The sequence below is a fragment of the Microtus oregoni genome, unplaced genomic scaffold (genome assembly GCF_018167655.1).
Source record: "Microtus oregoni isolate MIOR12 unplaced genomic scaffold, Mior012 000028F_ref0000031, whole genome shotgun sequence".
Classification (NCBI taxonomy): Eukaryota; Metazoa; Chordata; class Mammalia; order Rodentia; family Cricetidae; genus Microtus; species Microtus oregoni.
Genome location: NW_024543087.1, coordinates 4,419,795 through 4,440,579, shown reverse-complemented (window position 1 = coordinate 4,440,579; position 20,785 = coordinate 4,419,795). Strand labels below are relative to the sequence as shown.

Genomic DNA, 20,785 nt, shown 5'->3' with positions numbered 1-20,785 from the left:
ACAGGTGTGCTGGTGTAAGAAATCCCTACCTGTCCTCCGGCACTCTGTGCCCTGTACCATGCCTAGCCCAGAACTGTCAATTTTGCCACCACAAGTTATAAAACTTAACCTTGGGAGCCTAGGCTTTTATTATGGTTAATATCCTGAAACAAGCTTGCTTAAATCATCAAGTCTCTGGAAGCATCGCCTGTTTAGGGGAGTGTCACTCTAGTTAATTTAAGTATGGTATCACATTAACTGAAGAATCTGAGCTTGGTTCTACTTTGTCGAGATTGTGCTCTCTGTTGTACACTCTGGTTTTCCGTTTCAGCAAGATCCATACATAGCATCCATGGAGCACCACACCGACTGGGTGAATGATGTCGTACTCTGTTGCCATGGGAAAACGTGTAAGTGCTTCTCGGGCGTCTTGAAGTTTTAAATTCTGTTTATATGACTTTCATTCTTTATGTAAGTCTGCATGTGTGCAGGTTTGTATGCGTGTGGACACCAGAGGTGGGTATCAAGTGTCATCTTCCATGATGCTCTCACTGATCCTAGAGTTCACTGATTGCTAGATTAGCTAACTCCTGAGCTCCTGGTATCTGCTACTTTCACCCCACCCCCCCCCACCCCTCTCCAGCATTGAAGTTATAAGAGGTTCAGGTGTGTGCTTCCACACTCAGTTTTTTATGTGGGTGTTGGCAGTGCCTAATGCCTACACAGGAGGCGCTTACTTGGTGCCATGCCCCAGCCCCTGTAAGACTTTTCACTGACACCAACATACATGCAGAAAAGTGCACACATACTGAAACCACAGTGAAATATAACAGGATTACCAGATGCCTCCTTGTGCCATTCCAGACCTTCCTTTTAGCTCTTCAGCATGAGCACACATTAGTTTGACACAAATTTGAACTATAGATAAATAGAACTCTATACTATATATAATTTTTTTTAGCCTTAGTATTACGTTTTTGTTATTTTGATGAGTTCCATTTCTTGGTTTTGCAGTCTGAATTTCTCAATTAAATTAAGGACTTATACCTGGGAGATTAGAACAGTTTGTTCTGTATAATTAAAACCAGTATAATTAAAAGCAATACTGTGTGTGTGTGTGTGTGTGTGTGTGTGTGTGTGTGTGTGCGTGCGTGCGTGCATTTACATATGAGAAGAGCTTTTAAGCGTGCATGTATGAGCAGGTATTTGTGGTAGCATCACTTGGCTGTTAAGTGGCCTGAAGCTCAAGCCCCTGTAGTAAGTCCTTGCTCGACTCTGTCTTTTGTAGTAATATCTGCCTCCTCTGACACGACGGTCAAAGTGTGGAATGCACACAAAGGATTCTGCATGTCCACACTCAGGACACACAAGGTAATGTCCACGGTTCAGTCTTCCTGTCGTGTTGGGAGCTCAGTTCTTTGTGGGACTCGTGTTCTTACAGCATAGATCATAGTGTGTCTGTTCTGTTATAGGACTATGTAAAGGCCTTAGCATATGCCAAGGATAAAGAGCTGGTAGCATCGGCTGGGTTGGACAGACAAATATTCCTTTGGGATGTGAATACTCTGACAGCATTGACTGCCTCAAATAACACTGTCACAAGTAAGGTGTTTGAAAAACATTTTTGAAAGAGATCTAAGTTGACATAAAGAATGTTATACAACATCTTTGATACGTTTGCGTCAAGATGGTGGCTCATATTTTGAGAGTACTTCTGCATACAGCTTCTAGCCCCCAGAATTGTGATTGAACTAGGCAATGCTCTTAACCACTGAGCCATCTCTCCAGCCCTGTGATTGAACTAGGAGATAGCCCATGGCTGCGCTGTAGACTGAGTAGCTTCTCCAGATGGAACCTGACTATTCCATGTGTATTTCTTAGCTACATAGCTATGGTGTAAGTCCCTGCAGGCAGAAGAATCTGTCTTGTCACACCGTATACCTCCCATAGTGTTGCTGCCTCAGACATACACAGCCAGTCTTCTGAAGAAGGCGATAGTTGGCAATGCAGGCTCTTTTCTGACTTCAGAGTCTTACTGTATTCATGAGCTTTTCATGGCCAAGATGAGAAATACCCCGAAGAGAATGTTCCCATACCAGCTGAGAAGTCTGTTCAGAGCAGCCTGAAAGAATCCAGCAGTTCTAGAAAAGCCCAGTAAGACTCAGGTGCTTCTAGAGGGATGTAGAGGTGTTCATTGTGGCTGTTTGATAAACTTCCAGGTCAGGCTTACACAGATATAGACTTGAAGTTCGATACTACAATAGCCCAGCCTATGGAAGCCTCTAGACTAAATGTCTGAGGGCTTCTTATGGGAGCAGAGTTTGGCCTAACTTCCACCAGAGGAGGTGTTGAAGACACAGACTCAGACAGCGAGGTTTCTGCGCTGTATGGTCTCAGCTTATGTTATTCCAGTGCTCCCATGGCTTGGCTGAGATAGTTACAGCGTGACCAAGCCTGCTGGGAAGACCACTAGAGAGACTGCGTTTACAACTTGTTCAGTGTTGGTTTTCCCAGTAGTGTGGATCTAAAGGGGCTCTGCCTCTTGTTCCCTTGGGGTTTTTTGTTTGGTGGTTATTTTGTTTTTCAGGGATCCAGCAGGTAGGCCTGCCTGGTCTGTCCTAGGCCTCTCTTTGTAAGGCCTGCCTCTAAGGTACACAGGAATAGAAACTTGGCCTTAGTGAACATAGATCCTGCCATAGCTGGGCTTACTTAGATTGTAAGGGAGGCTGTCACTCAGGTTTATGAGTGTAGAACCCATGCTAATCATAGTTACCTTTGTTGAAATGCTTACAAGCAGGCATTTCTAAACCTCTCACCTGTGCTTGCTCCTCGGGCCACTGGGTGTGTATTTGTGAGCCAGTTACCATGGAAACACTTTCGCTTTGGCTTCCAAATCAAAGGGTATGGACATGATTCTGGCTAAAAGTGTTGCTTTAGATTTTGGGGGTTTGGGTTTTTATTTTTTTAATCTGATTTGTGTATGAAATGGTGTTTTCATTTTGCATTTCTTTGAATAACAGTGGCTTTGGAACAAGTCAGACCCATCTTTGGAAATACACTGCTTTTATGTGGGTCAGTTTTAAATGGCAGTACAGTTCCACTTGACAGATATTGAACACTACACATACGCAAATCCAGAAAAACAAATGTTGATGATGATACTGTTATTTGGAATTATCTCTAGTATAGATAGATTTCACATCCTTAAAGTGTTTGTGAAGTTTCTGGGTCAAATGTGTAAGCTTGTGATCTTTGCTGACAAGTTGCTGAACACCTGGTCACTTTGTTAATACTCAAATCCTTTTATCCTCAATAGCTTCTTCATTAAGTGGGAACAAAGATTCCATTTATAGCCTGGCCATGAACCAGCTGGGAACAATCATTGTATCAGGGTCCACTGAAAAGGTAAGGATGACCTGGCCAGTGTCTCTGAACCTAAGAAAATGAAGTCCTTAAAAACATGCCCAGAGGGCTGGAGAGATGGCTCAGTGGTTAAGGGCACTGGCTGCTCTTCCAGAGGTCCTGAGTTCAATTCCCAGCGGCTGCATGGTGGCTCACAGCCATCTGTGATGAGATCTGGCGCCCTCCTCTGGCGTGTGGGCATATATGGAGGCAGAATATTGTATACATAATAAATAAATAAATCTTTAAAAAAAAAAAAGGCCGGGCGGTGGTGGCGCACGCCTTTAATCCCAGCACTCGGGAGGCAGAGGCAGGCGGATCTCTGTGAGTTCGAGACCAGCCTGGTCTACAAGAGCTAGTTCCAGGACAGGCTCCAAAAACCACAGAGAAACCCTGTCTCGAAAAACAACAAAAAAATAAATAAATAAATAAATAAAACATGCCCAGAGCTGGGTGAGGTAGCATGCAGTAGTCCCAGCACTCGGGAGGCTGAGGCAGGAAGATTTTGCTTGAGTCCAGAAATTCACAACCAATTCCTGTCTCAAAAGAAGCTAAAGAATAAAATAATAAAGACAGTGATTTTGTCCAGTGGATGATCAAAGAAGCGTTATTTGTATACATCAGAGTGTAACCGCAACTGCTGTACGTGGCGTGGGGAGATGACTGTGATTTTTGGCCTTAGAAAGGTGTCCTTAAGCTTAGCAGCCTTGGACAGCATACATTGGCTGCAGCAGTGTTTCCTCCTTAGAATTTAATAGTTGACATTTGATATGAAAGTCGGCTGTTTTCAAAAGCTGGTTGTATCTGTGTTCGGTTTGTATAATACTCTATAAACACTGCCAGGTTCTAAGAGTGTGGGATCCGAGAACCTGCGCGAAGCTCATGAAGCTGAAAGGGCACACAGACAACGTGAAGGCGCTGCTGCTGAACAGGGACGGCACGCAGGTAGGCGTGCTTTCAGGCCCAGCTGACGGTTCTAGTGGAAGTTCCTCTGTCTGCGTGATTGGAGAGGCTGACCTGAACCAAAATCTGCATGTGTAATTTATATCCTAATTTTTGGTCTGTAGATTACTAAATTGTGCCTCAGTGGTCAGAGTCTTGTTGCTCTTGCAGAGTCCTGGAGTTCTATTCCCAGCACACAGGTCCAGTGGTTCATAGCCCTCTGTAATTTTAGCTCTGGGGGGATCTGGTTCCCTCTTCTGGCCTCCATGGGCACTGCACACAGATGACATATACTCACACAGATACACATACATCTAAAAATAAAGTGAATCTTTAAAAAATAAAAAGCTAAGTTGAAAGCTACCGAGTCCAGTCATAATGCAGCTGTAACTGCATGGAGGCCCCCACAGCTGAAGTGCTGACCTTGTAGGCAGGAGGAAGCCTTGCTGTCAAAGCCTTGGCCTGCCTGTTAGTGGAGGGTCTCGGTTGTCTGGCTCGGGCAGTTGCCTTGTTGTTGTTTGTGTTGTCTGTAGGTTTAAGTCTCTAGCAGTGGCTAGAAGCCTAAAGCTCTTCCTAGCCACTGCAGTCTGGGTCCTGTGTCCTCTTTGTAATATGTAATGTTCTTCTGTATGGGGCAGTTTAACTGTCGGGTGGAGATCCTTTAAAGTCAGCTGTATTTGCTATTGACCAGTAATGTTAGTGGGGCTCAGTTCTAGAAGCTACCAGTTTGCTCTTAGGGTGGGTCACCCGCAGGGTTCTTCTGGTAATTCAAGTTTTAGACCTAACTTAGGGGTCTGGGATCATGTCAGGCAACTTTTCCAATAGTAGCCAGGTCCCCTACACATAGGCCCCTCCTACTGCTGTCATTGGGAGACAGGAATGTCTGGTTGGGGTTCGTCTGGTTTAATAGAGTGTTGGATTTGTCTGAAATAATTTCTTGTTGGATAGCTCACATTCTTAGCCAGTGGAAGGAAAGAGGTAAAAATGGAGGGTGGGAACTGTTTATGGGTCCTGCCAGCTCCTATAGGACAGGGAGTGTCACCAGGGACCTTGAGGAGGGGGGTCCTTACAGCACTGGGCATCCCTGAGCCCTGCCTCGTGCTGGGTGTCGGTGGCTCTTTATTAGCAGGTTGTGTTTGTCTTGTGGCTTGCTCACCTTGTAGCCGCAGAGTGCTGGCTGCTGTTGCGATTGTTCTGTGTTGTGTGTTCATGTGACCCAACCTCTGTGCTTCCTCCTCTGCTTCCACCATGGAGTCTGCATCTGGTAACTAACTGTTGCACATCTTCAGTGTCTGGACTTCCAGAGCACCGTCTTTGCCAGACCTTGCTGTCTGTGGGCGTATGTTCTAGGATCTGAGGGATTGGAGCTTTCCTGAGAGATTGGCCGCGTCAGAGTAGCATCTTCTGCCCTAGGAAGCCCTCCTTAGCTCTATCCCAAAGAACGTCTGAGTCCTCCCATACCCAGGTTGGATCAGTCATCCCCTTGTGAACTAGTTGGAAGAGGTGACTAAGTTTCTGGTGCTCCTGGCAGTTGGTGAGGGAATCTTCTACTCAGTGTTGATGTAATTCACCTGCCCACGGTCTCACAGGCTCCTCAAGTCAAGAGGTGGAGCAGTTACGTTAACAATCTACCCCACCCATCTATTTAAGAACCACCAAGTCTGGGCCGCAGCTGCGCTCCTCTGAAGCTATTGCTTAGTCACATCCTCCAGCACCAGCAATTGCTTTGTCCTTTCCCAGGGAAATGAAGTTTTTATGCTTTCTACAAGTTGTCACAGCGACCAGTTAGGAATACTGAGCATGCCCAGTATGGCTCTGGGATGACTCAGTCAGCCTGTTTCTGTCTAACTCAGTGTACTCATCCCTAATCTGTGTGCCTCCAACTTGTCTGTAGATGATTCTCCTGGACCTTGAGAATGTTCAGAACCACTAGTGTTGACTCACAACTCATGTGAGAATCATTCAGAATCACAGGAGTCAGTGCTGTCCTTGGCTAGACCTTGTTTCTGGTTCCTGTCTGAACCACAAGAAATCCAGAGCCGTGAGCAAGAGGGGGAGACAACTGTGACACAAGATCCCAAAAGGCTCTCTGGCCAGAGCACTGCCGTCAGCCATAGAGCATGGGAGTTACCCGGGAAACCTGCTGGGCATCTATTGGACCTGCTGTGGTCCTGCCTCCATGGTCTGGGTGGGACCTGAGAGTTTACATTTTAATAAGTTCCCAGGAATGGTGTTATGCTGAGTTCACCACCCCCTTGCCTTCAGCTGCTGTCCAACTCTGTCTGCCTCAGTAACTGAGCATCCAAACACAACTCACCTTAGGGTTTACAGAATCAGCAGGCACTGGCTAAAGAGGACTAGGACAGGTCCCTCAGGTGTCCCTGATGGAGTGTGCACGCTATCTGTGGCTATTTCGGACTGGCATGCTCCTGGGAGCACCCTCACCTTGTTTCTCTGTTCACAGTGCCTCTCTGGGAGTTCTGATGGGACAATTCGCCTGTGGTCCCTTGGCCAGCAGAGATGTATAGCAACATACCGAGTACACGATGAAGGCGTTTGGGCCCTCCAAGTCAACGATGCCTTCACACATGTGTACTCTGGAGGACGGGACAGGAAGATTTACTGCACAGACCTAAGAAACCCTGACATTCGGGTGCTGATTTGTGAAGAAAAGGCACCAGTTCTCAAGGTGTGTTGAGTTTTCTAGTTTTCCAGCTGAGTTTGTGACCTTGGTTAGGCCTGTGCGGCAGAATCTGCATTACTCACTGACCAGACATGGGGGTGGGAAGACCCTCCATCCTCAACGGGGTAGGAAAGTGTCTCAATATAGACCCTCAGGCCAGCAAGGCGGCAAACTGACTTTGGGGCACACCCCTGGCACATGGATGGATGGCTTCCTGCTGGTAACTAAATCCTGGTGATACCATGTCAGCCATGCTGCTGAGTTCTCCTGCCGTCCCACGGACAGCAAGGTTCCAGCCTCTTCAGTGAGGAAAGGAAGAGCCGTGCAGGAGAAGAGCCCACAAGGCTTAGAGTGGGCAGGAGACGTGATCTGGGTGGTGCCTTGATGACCAGCAAACCATCCTCTGGGGAGCAGAGCATTAAGGCTGTGGAGGTAGCAAGCGTGAAAGAGCCTCTTCCCTGTGAGCACTGCAGGTGTGGGGACAGTAGGCTGAAGAAGGTGGCACACACCGAGTAGAAATGTCTCCTGCCCCTTCAGCTGCAGTCTCCTGCTGTAGGAAGAAGAGTGGTTCTGTTTAGTATAAATAGACATCTTACATGTACGATATTCTGAAAGGACCAGAGCGCATGTGCTGATGGGATCCCGGTGAGCCCCTCCCTGAGCAAGGGCTAATTTCGCATTTGGTTTGTTGTTAGGATTTTTTTTTTTCTACAAACAGTCTCAAAAAAGAAAGAAATAATTTGCCTTTAAGGGAAGAATGTAAGCCAAGCATGGTGGCCATCCAGGCTAGCTTTAAGGGCATAACAAGAGCCTGTCTCAGAGAATTGTGTACGTGTGCATGCACACAGACACAATATAAAAACTGGAATAGCAGAAACAGTGTTGCTTTTGCTCCAGAAAGCCCTCATCCTTTTGAGTGTGTCCACTTAGGTCCCTACAGTTAATCTAAATTGAAATCTTAAGCCTGTCCACAGTGGTACCTGTCTATATACCAGCTGTTGCAGGAGGCTTCTGAGTTCAAAACCAGCCTGGCTGATATAGTGAGATTCTAAAAACATCTAACTGTGTACATGTACGCAGGCATGAGTGGACAGCTGTATGTAGCTCACTGGTGCGAGGGATACTTGCGTGCCCTAACATAACATAAGTCTTATGAGACTTTCTCGTTACCAGACTGAACTCCTTTGGTGGAGACCCCCTTCCCTGTGTGTTTGTAGCTCACTGCCAGAAGCCTGTGCAGGCACTGTTTAGTTGTTGGCTGAGGAGTTGGTTGGTACTCCTGGTGTGTCACCAGGCTAATAGCTCGTCTCTGGGATAACAGCAGAGGCATGAGCTCTTGGCAAAGAAGACTTTGTGTTTGGCTTTCAGATGGAGCTTGACAGATCAGCAGATCCCCCTCCTGCAGTCTGGGTTGCAACAACCAAGTCCACAGTAAACAAGTGGGTAAGTGTGTGACTGTGCTGTGGTGAGTCTGTAGGCGTGGTTGGTTTGCTATCCCAGATACGCCAGTTAGCAGCAGCAGAGACTTGGTGTGGCCTTGTCCATGTGCCTCTGTGAATTCAGGCGTGATCCCTGAGAGTGAGAGTAACCCTGAAATTTCCTGGATGACATTAAGCTTCTTTTTCTGTCACCAGCTAGGCTATGTGCTTGCTGTGCTTAGCAGAGACTGTTGCCTGATTTCAGCTGTCCGTGTTAGACGGTGCTGGCCTCTAAGCTGCACCTGAGAGTGGCTGTGGTGGCGCACAGCTATAGCCCAGCACGTGACAGGTGGGAATGCTGCACAGTCAAGGCCAGCCTGGGCTACATAGCAAGACGCTGGCTGTATCAGTTAAACACAAAAGGAAGGAAGTAGGCAGACCATATACCCATTTTTCTAAAGGTAATAGAGCAGGAAGTTGGCTTCTGACTCATTTCCTGTCTTCATGGCATAGAGAGCAGGGGTAGAAGGAGATCGGGCAGCCAAGTCCAAGTGAAGGAGTTAAGCTGCTTTGCATAGCTGACTCTGGGAGCTAGTGGAAAGGGTTTATGTGCAGATCAGCTACCTTGCTTGTGTGCCTGTTCTTGTGCCCATCAGTGATAGTCTTCGCTGGAACACAGCCCTGCTTGGGACTTAGTTACTGTTCTGTTGCTGTGATAAACACCAGGGCAGCTTAGAGCAGAAGGCATTTAATTGGAAGCTTACTTAGTTACAAGAGGTTAGTCCATGACTATTATCTTGGTTAGGGTTTCTATTGCTTAGAGGAGACACCATGACCATGGCAACTCTTGTTTGTTTGTTTGAGTTTTTTGTTTTGTTTTGTTTTGTTTGGTTTGGTTTGGTTTGTTTTTTTGAGACATGGTTTCTCTGTCCTAGAACTCATGTTGTAGACCAGGCTGGCCTCAAACTCACAAAGACCCATCTGCCTCTGCCTCCCGAGTGTTAGGATTAAAGGTGTGCGCCACCACCGCCCAGCTACCATGGCAACTCTTATGTATTTCATTGGAGTGGCTCACTGGCAGTTTCAGAGGTCACTATCATCTGGAGGGGGAGAGGCAATGTGCAGGCGGGCATGGTCCTGACTCCATCTTCATCAGAAGGCCACGGGATGTGGACTGTCACTGGGCATGGCTTGACAAGGTGTGCTTCCACAGTGACACACTTCCTCCAACAAAGCCACACCTGGTAGTGCTCTCCCTGTGAGTTTATGGGGGGCCAGTTGTGGCAGGGAATGTGGTGCCAGGCAGGTGTGGCACATGTGGCTGAGAGTGCACATCTGGTCTAAAAGTTGAAGGCAGAGAGAGTGGGCCTAGTGTGGGCTTTGGAAACTTCAAGGCCCACCCCCCGTGACACTTAGACTCAAACAAAGCCACACTTCCTAATTCTTCTTAAAGAGTTCCACTAACTGAGGGCCATGAGTTCAAATACATGAGTGTATGGAGAACATTCTCACTCAGACCAGCACAGGGACCTTGGGTTTTGTTTTTGTTTTCATTGTCTTTTTTCCTCATTACTGTTTGCTGGGGATTTCTTGCTGTTTGGCCCTGTGGTTCCCTGCTGTGATGGTGTGCTCTGATCAGTGTGACCCCTGAGCGCTTGCTGCTTCTGCGGCTCTCAGTCTCCTCGCTGACTCAGAGTGACAAGCTGGAGAGCATAAAATGATGACATGATAATTTTGTTCCTTTAGACACTGAAGGGAATTCATAATTTCCGAGCCTCTGGTGATTATGACAACGACTGTACAAATCCCATAACCCCCCTCTGCACACAGCCCGACCAGGTTATTAAAGGTAAGAAGACCACAGCAGCACACACTTGTGATGAGGTAGAGTCAAGAGAGGTGGAAATAAAGGCACCGCATTTCTGTGACTGCAGTGTTGCTGGGGACGTGTGCTTAGGATGAGAAGGGGGAGGTGTTAAGGATATTTTTGATTTATTCTTTGACAGTTTCATACACGTGTACCATCTATCTTCATCCTGTCCGTTCCCAGATCATCTCTCCTGCTCGCTGGACACTACCTCAGCACATTCCCATGCAAGATTTCTTTAGTCACCTCCTGGTCCCATAAGTGCCACCCATGTGCACAGGGGTGTGGTTGTGAATTTTTTTTTTTGAGTGATGTCTAGAATAGTGCAGATCAGGGGTTTCTGTGGGGCTTCAGTACTTGCATGTGCACTGAGGAGATCTGGCCTCCCTCTGCCACCTTCCCAGACTCAGTGATGGCTTTGTGTGTTTGATCTGTGTGAGTGACAGCTATGGTGTTCTGCCTGTGTTTGCCACAGCGTCTTCAGTTCTGACTGCTGCAAACAGAGCATGACAAGTTTTGTGTTCAGTATACCCCAGAGCTTCATGCCATGTGTATTTTGGCACCATTCTCAAGTTCGTCTCTTACCCTATTGTACAGTAGCCGTGTAAAATACCTCTCATCTTGTCTTTCAGCACAGCACACACCAGATAGTCAGATGTGAGCCTCAAATTCTATGCTTTGGCTAGCTGAGGAAAAAAAATGTCTATGTAATGTTAGCTCCAGGGTTAGCCTCCTACAGCTCTTCCCGCTAGATAAGAATGGGTAGAAACTGGTCAGAAGGACTGAACGAGACGACGGAAAGAAGCGAGAGCACATGCCAGGCTGGCACGCTGACCAGTACTTGCTGCTCATGCCTGACAGCTTGAATTCTCTCCTCAGAGCCCATATAAAGATGGAAGAGGAGAACCAGCTCCAGAGTTGGCACCTGACCACATACATTCTAAGGATGAGTAGAAAGGCATTGTTTTTTCTTTCACCAATTGTTCTTTTTTCTTTGTTTAGGTGGCGCTAGTATCATTCAATGTCACATCCTTAATGATAAGAGACATATATTAACCAAAGATACAAATAACAACGTGGCATATTGGGACGTGTTGAAGGTAAGCATCTTTGAAATTGGTGGTTATGGGACCATGCATTCCCCCTAGTTTTCCTTATTTGTACATGACAATCAAGATTTATTTGGGGTGGATACTTTAGGTATAGCATGATGTGGTAGTTTACATTTTTAAGCACCTAAACCATTTCCCTGGTTGCTATATTATAAATTGTTTTAAAAAAAAAAAAAAAGGCTGCCTTACTTTAAAAGGGTCCACCAGAGTTCTTGTCCTTTGTGCTATTGGCATTTCAGGCTGCATAATTCATTGACTGTAGGGATGGGTGTTCTGTCCTGCCCTTTCTTTCACAAGGGGCCCCATGTAGCTGAGCAGATCCAGAGAAGCCTCAATCACTCATCGGTAAAACTGCTCGATTCTTCCCTGGTTACCTAACCTCACCCCGGTGCAACCCTAGGTCATGCTGCCCTGCACTGACTATTTCCATGGCACCCGAGAGTCTTGTCAGAACAGCATCTCTGTAAAGTTGAGCTACTGGTTTTCTGTGTGTGGCCTCAGTTGCCCACTCTTGGTCTGGTTAGCTGCTCTCAGCAGAAACCTACTGTCCGAATGAGATCTAGTTCTCTGCTTGGGTGGAGCTCTGAGCTAGTGTGAACAGCTTCCCATGTCCAGATAATGAACCTTGAAAGGTTTGAAGTCACATGATCTGGTATCCTAAACCTAAGGGGGTAAAGAAGACAAGGAAGCCTGGGGACATGGCAGAATCGGCAGAGCTGTGTTCTAGTCTGTAGCCAGTGGCCAGTCACATGATCTGCTGGACTTTATCCCCAAAATGGCTTTTACCCATTTCCTAGTGATGTCAAGTGCATATTTCAGAACCCTGCAACACAGAGCTCAGCGCACAGGAACCATTCTGCTGCAGCAAAATGGGTGGGAAAGAGGATGGGAAGAAAGAAAGTGGAGAGTGTGAAGGAGAAAGGGTCTGCTGAGGGTGGAGTGGTAGAGGGAGAAGATGACAGCCCAGCTCTCGGGACAGAATGGTGTGAGCTATCGTGGGCAGACAGCGCGCAGTCCTCGGGGTACTAGATAGAACAACACAGCAATCCCAGCACTCAGGAGGTAGGAGCAGGCAGAGCTCTGAGTTTCAGGCCAGCCTTGTCTACAGAGTGAGTTCCAGGACAGCCAGGACTACACTGAAAAACCTTGACATGGAGGGGAAACAACAACAGAAGCTCTACAGGTTCCCAGGAAGGAAGGGCTAGAACACACCCAGAAGGGCACCTTTTTCTTGCGCTGGGAGAAAGACAGAAGGTTTTCTGTCCACGCTTGCCTGTGCACTCATGTGCTCTTCCAGATAGCAGGGATGATCCGTTGTGCTGCAGACTTTATGTGGTGGAGGTATACGGGCAGTGTATCCTGTGTGTTCTCCGTGTGGGCATTATTGTAGCTCAGATGAAGACAAGAGCCTGTGATGACTGCATCTGAGTGGAGCCAGGACTTGGGTTTCCAGAGAGGAAAGGAGATGGTCTGGGGATGGGGTGCTGGCCTGCATCAAGGAGTGTGTGTGCAGTGCAGTAAATGACAGACTTCTGGGAAATTGACGTTCCCGGGGCTTGAGTACGTTGCCGTGGTGTGAGCTCTCCCTAGGTCATTGGGAGGGAGCAGTGGGATGTGGGAGAGTCCATGTCTGCCTGCCCGTGAGGAGCCGACTGTGGCACTGGATGAATGTGAAGGCAGTTTAGTGTTAGCAGAATTAAGTTACAGCCCCACCCCCTAGAAAAGATTGTTTTCATTTTCAAAAAATTTTTAAAAAATTTAATGTGTATGAGTGTTTGCTTGCATACATGTCTGAGTAACCGTGTGTGCCTGGTACCCAGGGAGATGAGAGGGGGCACTAGATTCCCTGGACCTGGAGTAATTGGATGATTGTGAGCCAGGTGGGTGCTGGCAGCTGAACCACGTTCTTTTCAAGACCAACAAGTACTCTTAACCACTGAGCCATCTCTTCAGCTCATTAGTTTAAATTTTTACTAACAGGTAGTTATTTAAAGACCTTAGAATAAAAGAAATCGGCTCCTATGGTGAGGGAGGAGTTCAAGACAGGGTTTCTCTGTGTAGCTTAGGGGCCTGTAGACCAGGCTGGCCTCCAACTCACAGAGATCCACCTGCCCTACCTCCCGAGTGCTGCATTAAAGGTGTGCACCACGCTGCCCATTAGCTCTGTTCTTCTTAAAGTACACTTTAGGATTATGTAAACAAGTGTGAAATCTGGAAGTGTGCAGCGTCACTGGGTCCGTTACTCCATCCATTACTCCACCCATTACTCCACCCATTACTCCACCCTGACCTTGTGCTCCCTTGTGCAGGCATGCAAAGTGGAAGATTTGGGCAAAGTGGACTTCGAAGACGAAATTAAGAAAAGATTTAAAATGGTGTATGTTCCAAATTGGTTCTCAGTAGATCTGAAAACAGGGGTGAGTTAGCAATCAGTATTTGTGTAATTTTGGATAATTGCAGATCCCTAGCACACCCTAACTATTCTGATGGAGTTTAATGTTTTTAAGTAATGTGCAATTCCTTTTCCCCCATGTTAATAAACTGTCATTGAAGCCTCTGACATTTGAGTAACGTGAGCCATAGCGGCATTGATTCCCATGGAAGCATGGCTTGATGCCTTAGTCTAGTGTGCAGATGCTGCAGGTTCAGGTGCTGCAGAAGGGAGGGCGTGCACTGATGTTGTTGTCTCTGGCAGATGCTGACGATTACTCTGGATGAAAGTGACTGCTTTGCTGCCTGGGTTTCTGCAAAAGACGCTGGCTTCAGCAGTCCCGACGGCTCAGACCCAAAATGTGAGTTAAGTGTTTAGGTGGAGCTAGGCAGGGATTGCTGGCCAGTCATCTCTGTAGTGTCCCCCTTTTTTGTTGTGGTTTGGTGTGAGGTTTTTTGTTTGTTTTTTTGTTCGATTGAGACAAGGTTTCTCTGTATAGCCCTGGCTGTCCTAGAACTCATTCTTTAGACCAGGCTGCCTTAACTTTAGAGATTAAACTGCTTCTGCCTCCCGAGTGCTGGGACTAAAAGTGTGCTCCATCACTGCCCAGCATATAGGACTGTTGAGGGAGCTGCAGGCCTGCTTTTCGTCCTGCCCAGCCCCCGCACGGCTAGCTTTACACCAGAAATAACAACACACAAACTGTATTCTTTTAAACACTGCTTGGCCCATTAGCTCTAGCCCTTACTGGCTAATTCTGATATCCCGATCAACCCATCTCTAATAAACTGTGTAGCACCGGTCTTACCGGGAAAGATTCAGCATGTCTGACCTGGCGGCTTGCTCCATCGTGTCTGCCCAGGAGAGAGGAGCATGGCCTCTGAGCTCACCTCCTCTTCCTCCCAGCATTCTGTTCTGTTTACTCCTCCCGCCTATGTTTTAACCTATCAGGGCCAAGCAGTTTCTTTATTACTTAACCAATGAAATCAACAGATTGATATATGACACTCCCACATCATAGGACAATTATTGTATCTTCCTCAGCATTCTTTTTTTTTTTTAAAAAAAAAAAGATTTATTTATTTATTTTGTATACAGTGTTCTGTCTGCATGTATGCCTGCAGGCCAGAAGAGGGCACCAGATTTCATTACAGATGGTTGTGAGCCACCATGTGGTTGCTGGGAATTGAACTCAGGACCTGTGGAAGAACAATCAGTGCTCTTAATCTCTGAGCCATCTCTCCCGCCCCTCCTCAGCATTCTTGTAAGAACTTGGTGTATAGAAACCAGCACATATGTACAGATAAAGTATTGCCGGTGTCAGGAGAGTATCTCCGTAAATAACATCATGTTATTTAGTTTTTAAGGAATAGCTAAGCCAGGCATAGTGACTCATGCCTGTGATCCCAGTACTCAGGAGGCTAAGGCAGGAGAATAGTGTGAGCTCCAGGGCAGCCTTAGCTACTGTGTAGACCATGTGACTCGTGAAGAGCAGAGCCGTTCCCCTGCGTCAGCATCTCAGAGCGGAGCTCGGGCTGAGCCCTGCATCCGCACCCCAGCATGAAAGCACCTCCCAATCATCCCTGGACTTGGGGTAGGAAGAAAGAAGATGAGAAATCGAAGGCCAGGCTGAACTCACAAAAAAAAGACAGTGCCACTGTAAAAGCCACCAGATTTGTGTGGAATGCTGTAGGCACTCAATGCCGCCCCCTCTCCCGAGAACCTGCTCTCCCTTTGGGTGTCTCCAGCTGCCCTGCTCCTAGCCTGCCCTGACTGTAGTTGGCTTCTCCAACATCAGATGTAACATCCGAACATCGCTCTTCCTTGTCTGAGCTTGGAGATGACACACTCTCTCCTGTTCCCGTTAACTTGCAGTGAACTTAGGAGGACTCCTACTACAGGCACTTCTGGAGTACTGGCCAAGAACACATGTGACTCCCATGGACGAAGAAGAAAATGAAGTCAACCACGGTTAGTGTGTATGTTCACAAAAGCAAGAGTTGCTTGGGGTCAAAGGGTACTTAACACAGTGTGCTGAAGTGTGACGTGTATCTGTGGTGTGCCCAGTTCATTGTCTCCTTTCTGCACCAGAGTGAATGTCAAGTGGACTGAGACAGCTTACAGAGATGAGACCACTGTGGGGTGTAGCTTTCACAGGGTGAAAGAAACCCCATGTTTGATATTCAGAACAGAAACATGCTGTGTGGTGGTGGGGTGCACACCTTTAATCCTTGCAAAAATAAAACAGAAACATGACCAGCTCCTTCTGTGCGGGGGGCAGTTAAGACTCCTGGTATGTTGTTAGTTTTGATTTGGTTTGGTTTGGTTTGGTTTTTTTCAAGACAGGGTTTTTCTGTGTAGCTTTAGCTGTCTGGAACTCATGCTGTAGACCAGGCTAGCCTCGAACTCCCAGAGATGCCTGTGCCTCCCAAGTCCTGGGATTAAAGGTGTACACCACCACTGCCTGGCAAGACAACTATTTATAAATAATATTTCCCTTCCCTTTTTTTTTCTTTTCTTTCCTGTTTTTGGACAGGACTCTTGTAGTCCAGACTAGCTCGCAGTTGCCATAGCTCCTCCCACCTATAGCTCCCAAGTGCTGGGATGGCAGGTGGTGCCACTGTGCTCCGGTTTACAGGGGGCTGGAGGCTGGCAGGGCACATGCTTGCAGGGCAGGCAGTGGGTCAGCTGCATTGTATTAAAACCCTTCAAAGGGACTCTATTTACAGTTGGTAGCATGCTGACTTCTGATCAGATCCTCTAAAATACAGTCAATATAAAATACAAATTCTTATTTTCAGGAATTTAATGTTTGTTTTTTTACCTTTATTACTCTTTTTAATATTTAAAAAACTTTTATATGTGTATGCCATATGTGGGAATGTATGTGAAGGCCACACAAAGGCATCATATCCCCTGGAGCTGCAGGGTGCTGGGAATTGAACTCAGGTCCTCTGGAAGAGCAGTCTTATCTGTGAGCCATTTTCCAGCTTCCTCCACCAATTTTTCTAACTCTAAGTAACAAGATTTTTAACTTTTAATTTTTTGACTTTTAATTTGAAATGTATCGTGTTTTCCTGCTAGAGTCCATGTGCAGCACTGTGTGCCTAGTGCCATGGAGGACAGAAGGGCTACTGGGTCCTCTAGAACTTGAGTTACAGGTGGTTGTGGTGCTCTGGAAGAGCAGTCAGTGTTGTTAACCACTGAGCCATGTTTACAGCCTGTTGTAATGAGTGTTCAGAAGCTGTGGTCTCAGCACTAACAGCCTGCCTGTCTTTCCTAGTGAGCGGGGAGCAGGAAAGCAGAGTCCAGAAGGGAAATGGGTATTTCCAAGTGCCCCCCCACACCCCTGTGATCTTTGGCGAAGCTGGAGGTCGCACACTGTTCAGGTATGGATGAGAAGGACCAGAGGCCTGCCTGAGAAAGACCTTGCTTGATAGTCCAACCCTTTTGCTAGGAAGTGCTGGCTCAGACGTGAGCAGTGTGTCACTAACTTGTAAGAATGTCTGGAGTTGGCTTTTCCGTCTGCTTGAGATAGTTAAATGCTCGGTGCAGTGAGTGATGCGACAGAAGGGCCAAGGCAAGAGTCACAGCCCCTTCCCCTCAGATTCCTGCCTCCAGGCGGCGTCTCTGGTGGTACTTCCTCTCACTCCTGACTGCCAGGCAGAGATCAGAAAGCATTACAGCAGTTCCTGCCCACAGGGGACTGGACCAGACAAGACAGGCTGGGCTGCTCCTGGGAACCGTTAACTGCGCTGACTCAACCTGGGCTGCCGGGGAAATCCTCTCTGGACCCCCCCCCCCCCCCCCCAGGAAAGGAAAAGCTGATGTGGCTCACCCAGCACAGCTGTGGGGAGCTGGGCAACTGTCACTAGTGTTGCATAGTTGTCAGAAGTGTGGAAGATGTCTGTCCTGTCCAAGTGTAGTAACCAAACTAGAGCCCTCAATGCAGGTGAAGTCCGTGTCATGCACCATGGCACTGGTTAGGCCCTAAGGTGACCCAAGTCTCCCTGCTCTGTCTACTGCCACCTCTGCTGTCCTCAGTGAGCACTGTGAGGGTTCCTCCTCTGATGTCCCCTTGTCATGACACTGACTACCTGATGGATTGTGTCTAGGCTGCTCTGCCGGGATTCCGGGGGCGAGACTGAGGCGATGCTTCTCAATGAAACAGTACCACAATGGGTAATTGACATCACTGTGGATGTAAGTGTCCCCCACCCCCACTTCGCCCTCTGACTTTTCCCAGATTGTGACATTAAGGACTCTTGTAGACAGCACAGTCTTAAACTGTAGCAAAAGTCACCTGTCAAGTGGAGTCCCTCTGCTTTTCTGAAGTTCTCAAGTTGTAGATGCATCTGATAATGGTTTGCATATCGATTTTTATTTGTCAGGATTCAGTTATGATGATAATATATGCTTATTCTATAAGATTGGTGTTTGGGGTGAGGTGCCTCTTGCCACCCACCCTCCTCTCAGAGCCAGCACCTTCTAGGAGGCTGACACAGCCTTGGCTCCTTTCTTCACCTACACGAGCATATATTATGTGTGCATGTGCAAGTGTAGAGCTCATTTTATTTTGCACAAGATCTCTTACAGTGTTCTGCAACTTTTTATACTAAAAGTGTGTCTTGGACATCTGTTCAGGCCTGTACTCAATGGACTATTCCCTTTCAATGACAGCACCCTATTCTTTTGTGTAAATGTAGCATTCTTTATTTGATCAGCCCCTTATTAGTGGACTTGGGTTGTTTCCAATGTTTTCTGTTGCAAACAGTGCTGCAGTGAATGTCCTTGTACATGTATCTTTGTGTGCTTTTTAGGATAAATTCCTAGAAATGGAATTGCTGGATCAAAGGGTATGCACATTTTAAATTCTGATAGATAATGCCAGATTGCCCTTCACAAAGGCAATTTACTTCTGAGCCAAGTGTGCGAATGTCCAGTTCCCACAGCCACACAACACTGGACACTTTAGCTTTGCTGTGCGATAGGCAAATACTGTCTGATGACTTTGATGTGGTGTTTCCCTTTATTCATGGTGAGGTTAAGAGTCTTTCATATTGGCCATTTGCATCTCCCCATCTCCTGCCTGTTTATCTCTCTGCCGTCCCTCTAATGGGGTCATTCTCCGACTGACCTGTAGGTGATCTTCCGTTGCATATTAACCTGACTCCTCTGTGCCTTCATTAAACTTTTACTTTGTTCAAGGTTCTTCCCAGGTGGAAACCTGGTTTTTGTGTAATCACGTTAAGTTATAACTCTGGGTTCTTCCGTGTTTTGTTAGGTATTTCTTAATCCAGGATAGGGGTGGGAGAGCCTCCTTTCTTAGGCTCTGTACCTTCTCATTGTCTTGCCTGGCTCTGTAATGTTATTTATTCTTGTGTTTGGTGTACGGTAAGGCTCTAACTGTGCCGGTGCAGCCTGTGGAGTCTCTTGTCTCTGCTAATCTGGAAGCTGTGTCAGTTCGTGCACTAAATTCCTGTAGACACTGCTCAGTCTGTTTCTAGATGTTTTTACATCCTCTTGACTATTTTGTATATTCCTAAAGCCATATGAAAAGGGATTTAATCTCTTAAAGCTTTCAAAAATTTGCTTTCTACCCCAGATATACAACCCCAAGAACTTAAAGCCAATGTTACACCTGTGGCCTTCTCTGTCCAAGCTTCCCATAAACTACTGCTTCCTTTGAATGTAGAACTGTTACTGACCCTGTGGCATGGCTTATGCCCTTAGAAGGATGACCAGATGATGTCAGCCATCATTTGAGAATGGGTATTTTCTTCATGGTAGACCTCTGTCTGTCAGGGGGATAGCAGAAGAGCCCCCACTGGTGACGGCCACCCATGCAGCAAGTGAAGGCTCTCGGGCTCTCTCAGGACGCTTAAGCTTCTGGTTGGACTTTTAGTCGTCAGCCCCAATGTTTTGATTTATACAGCTTTAAAATTTTAGGTTTGTTTTCCTGTAATGCCTTGCATAATAATTTTAGAAAGGCCATGCCACAAAACCTATTTTTGGCACAAATATTGCATATAATTTGTCTTAATCTATTTTTACTATAAACTAAACATACTTGGTGATAAGTTTTTCTCTTAAGGCACATTCAGTTGATAACTTACTATAGATTACATCAAGTCATTGTAAATCTTGTTTCCCTATTGACAGCATTTTAGTTTCATCAGCTAATAGAAAGTATTATACCTCTTCAACTTTTAATATTTCAGAAAAATATGCCCAAATTCAACAAAATTCCTTTCTACCTCCAACCTCATGCATCTTCAGGAGCAAAAACTTTAAAAAAGTAAGTAACTATTGCTTCCTTATCCCAGTCACTGCAGATGCCTCTGTCCTTATGGTCGCTTCGTAACAAGGGAGACAGGTGCTAGGTCGGAGGCTGGTTATTGTGGAGCTAGTCTCCTGCCAAAATTTAGATTAGCCCATAATTGCTGATTCGTGCCTTTGTAGTCTCAGCACTTGGAGGCAGAGGCAGGAGGCCAGCCGAGGCAATATAGTAAGCTCCAGCCCAGCCGAGACCAAGCAAGCCGTATGTGGCGGCACACACCTGTAATCCCAGCTCTTCGGAGGTGGGCAGAGGAGGATCAGTTCAAGGCCATGGGAGACTGTCTCTAAAGGACAAACCTGTGTGTAGTAGCTGCTTTTACAGATACTTAGGGAGGAAAGAGAATGGGAAAATAACCAGCTTCTGAGCAGAGCTTTCCAGGAGGTTTCTAGAAGGAATCACCAGAACATGTACAGATGGGTGGACTGCCAAAGACACAATTCCCAAGCAGAAACAGCCTCAAGATACCAAAAATGGGTATGGGGGTGCATGTTCCCGCTCGGGGTGGAGTAGGAAGACATGATTGTGTGCCAGGTCGCAGAGCGTGCCATGACACACACCAGAAATTCCTGATAGGTAGATGTGGCTCCAAGAGAGGCTAACTGCAGAGAGGC

General features: G+C 46.8%; 1 protein-coding gene across 2 annotated transcripts in view; it reads left to right on the top strand.

Annotated features, from left to right (window-relative positions):
• Wdr48 (WD repeat domain 48) overlaps positions 1 to 20,785 on the top strand; it is a 33,682-nt gene that overhangs the window by 9,591 nt on the left and 3,306 nt on the right. For both annotated transcript variants that reach the window (XM_041676848.1, XM_041676847.1), the window contains exons 3-17: positions 311 to 389; positions 1,268 to 1,350; positions 1,452 to 1,581; positions 3,296 to 3,384; positions 4,225 to 4,326; positions 6,788 to 7,012; positions 8,375 to 8,449; positions 10,171 to 10,273; positions 11,294 to 11,391; positions 13,713 to 13,820; positions 14,099 to 14,195; positions 15,710 to 15,805; positions 17,118 to 17,223; positions 17,950 to 18,037; positions 20,056 to 20,132. In XM_041676848.1, the coding sequence (XP_041532782.1) occupies positions 311 to 389; positions 1,268 to 1,350; positions 1,452 to 1,581; positions 3,296 to 3,384; positions 4,225 to 4,326; positions 6,788 to 7,012; positions 8,375 to 8,449; positions 10,171 to 10,273; positions 11,294 to 11,391; positions 13,713 to 13,820; positions 14,099 to 14,195; positions 15,710 to 15,805; positions 17,118 to 17,223; positions 17,950 to 18,037; positions 20,056 to 20,132 (1,556 nt within the window). The remainder of the gene's footprint in view (positions 1 to 310; positions 390 to 1,267; positions 1,351 to 1,451; positions 1,582 to 3,295; positions 3,385 to 4,224; positions 4,327 to 6,787; positions 7,013 to 8,374; positions 8,450 to 10,170; positions 10,274 to 11,293; positions 11,392 to 13,712; positions 13,821 to 14,098; positions 14,196 to 15,709; positions 15,806 to 17,117; positions 17,224 to 17,949; positions 18,038 to 20,055; positions 20,133 to 20,785) is intronic.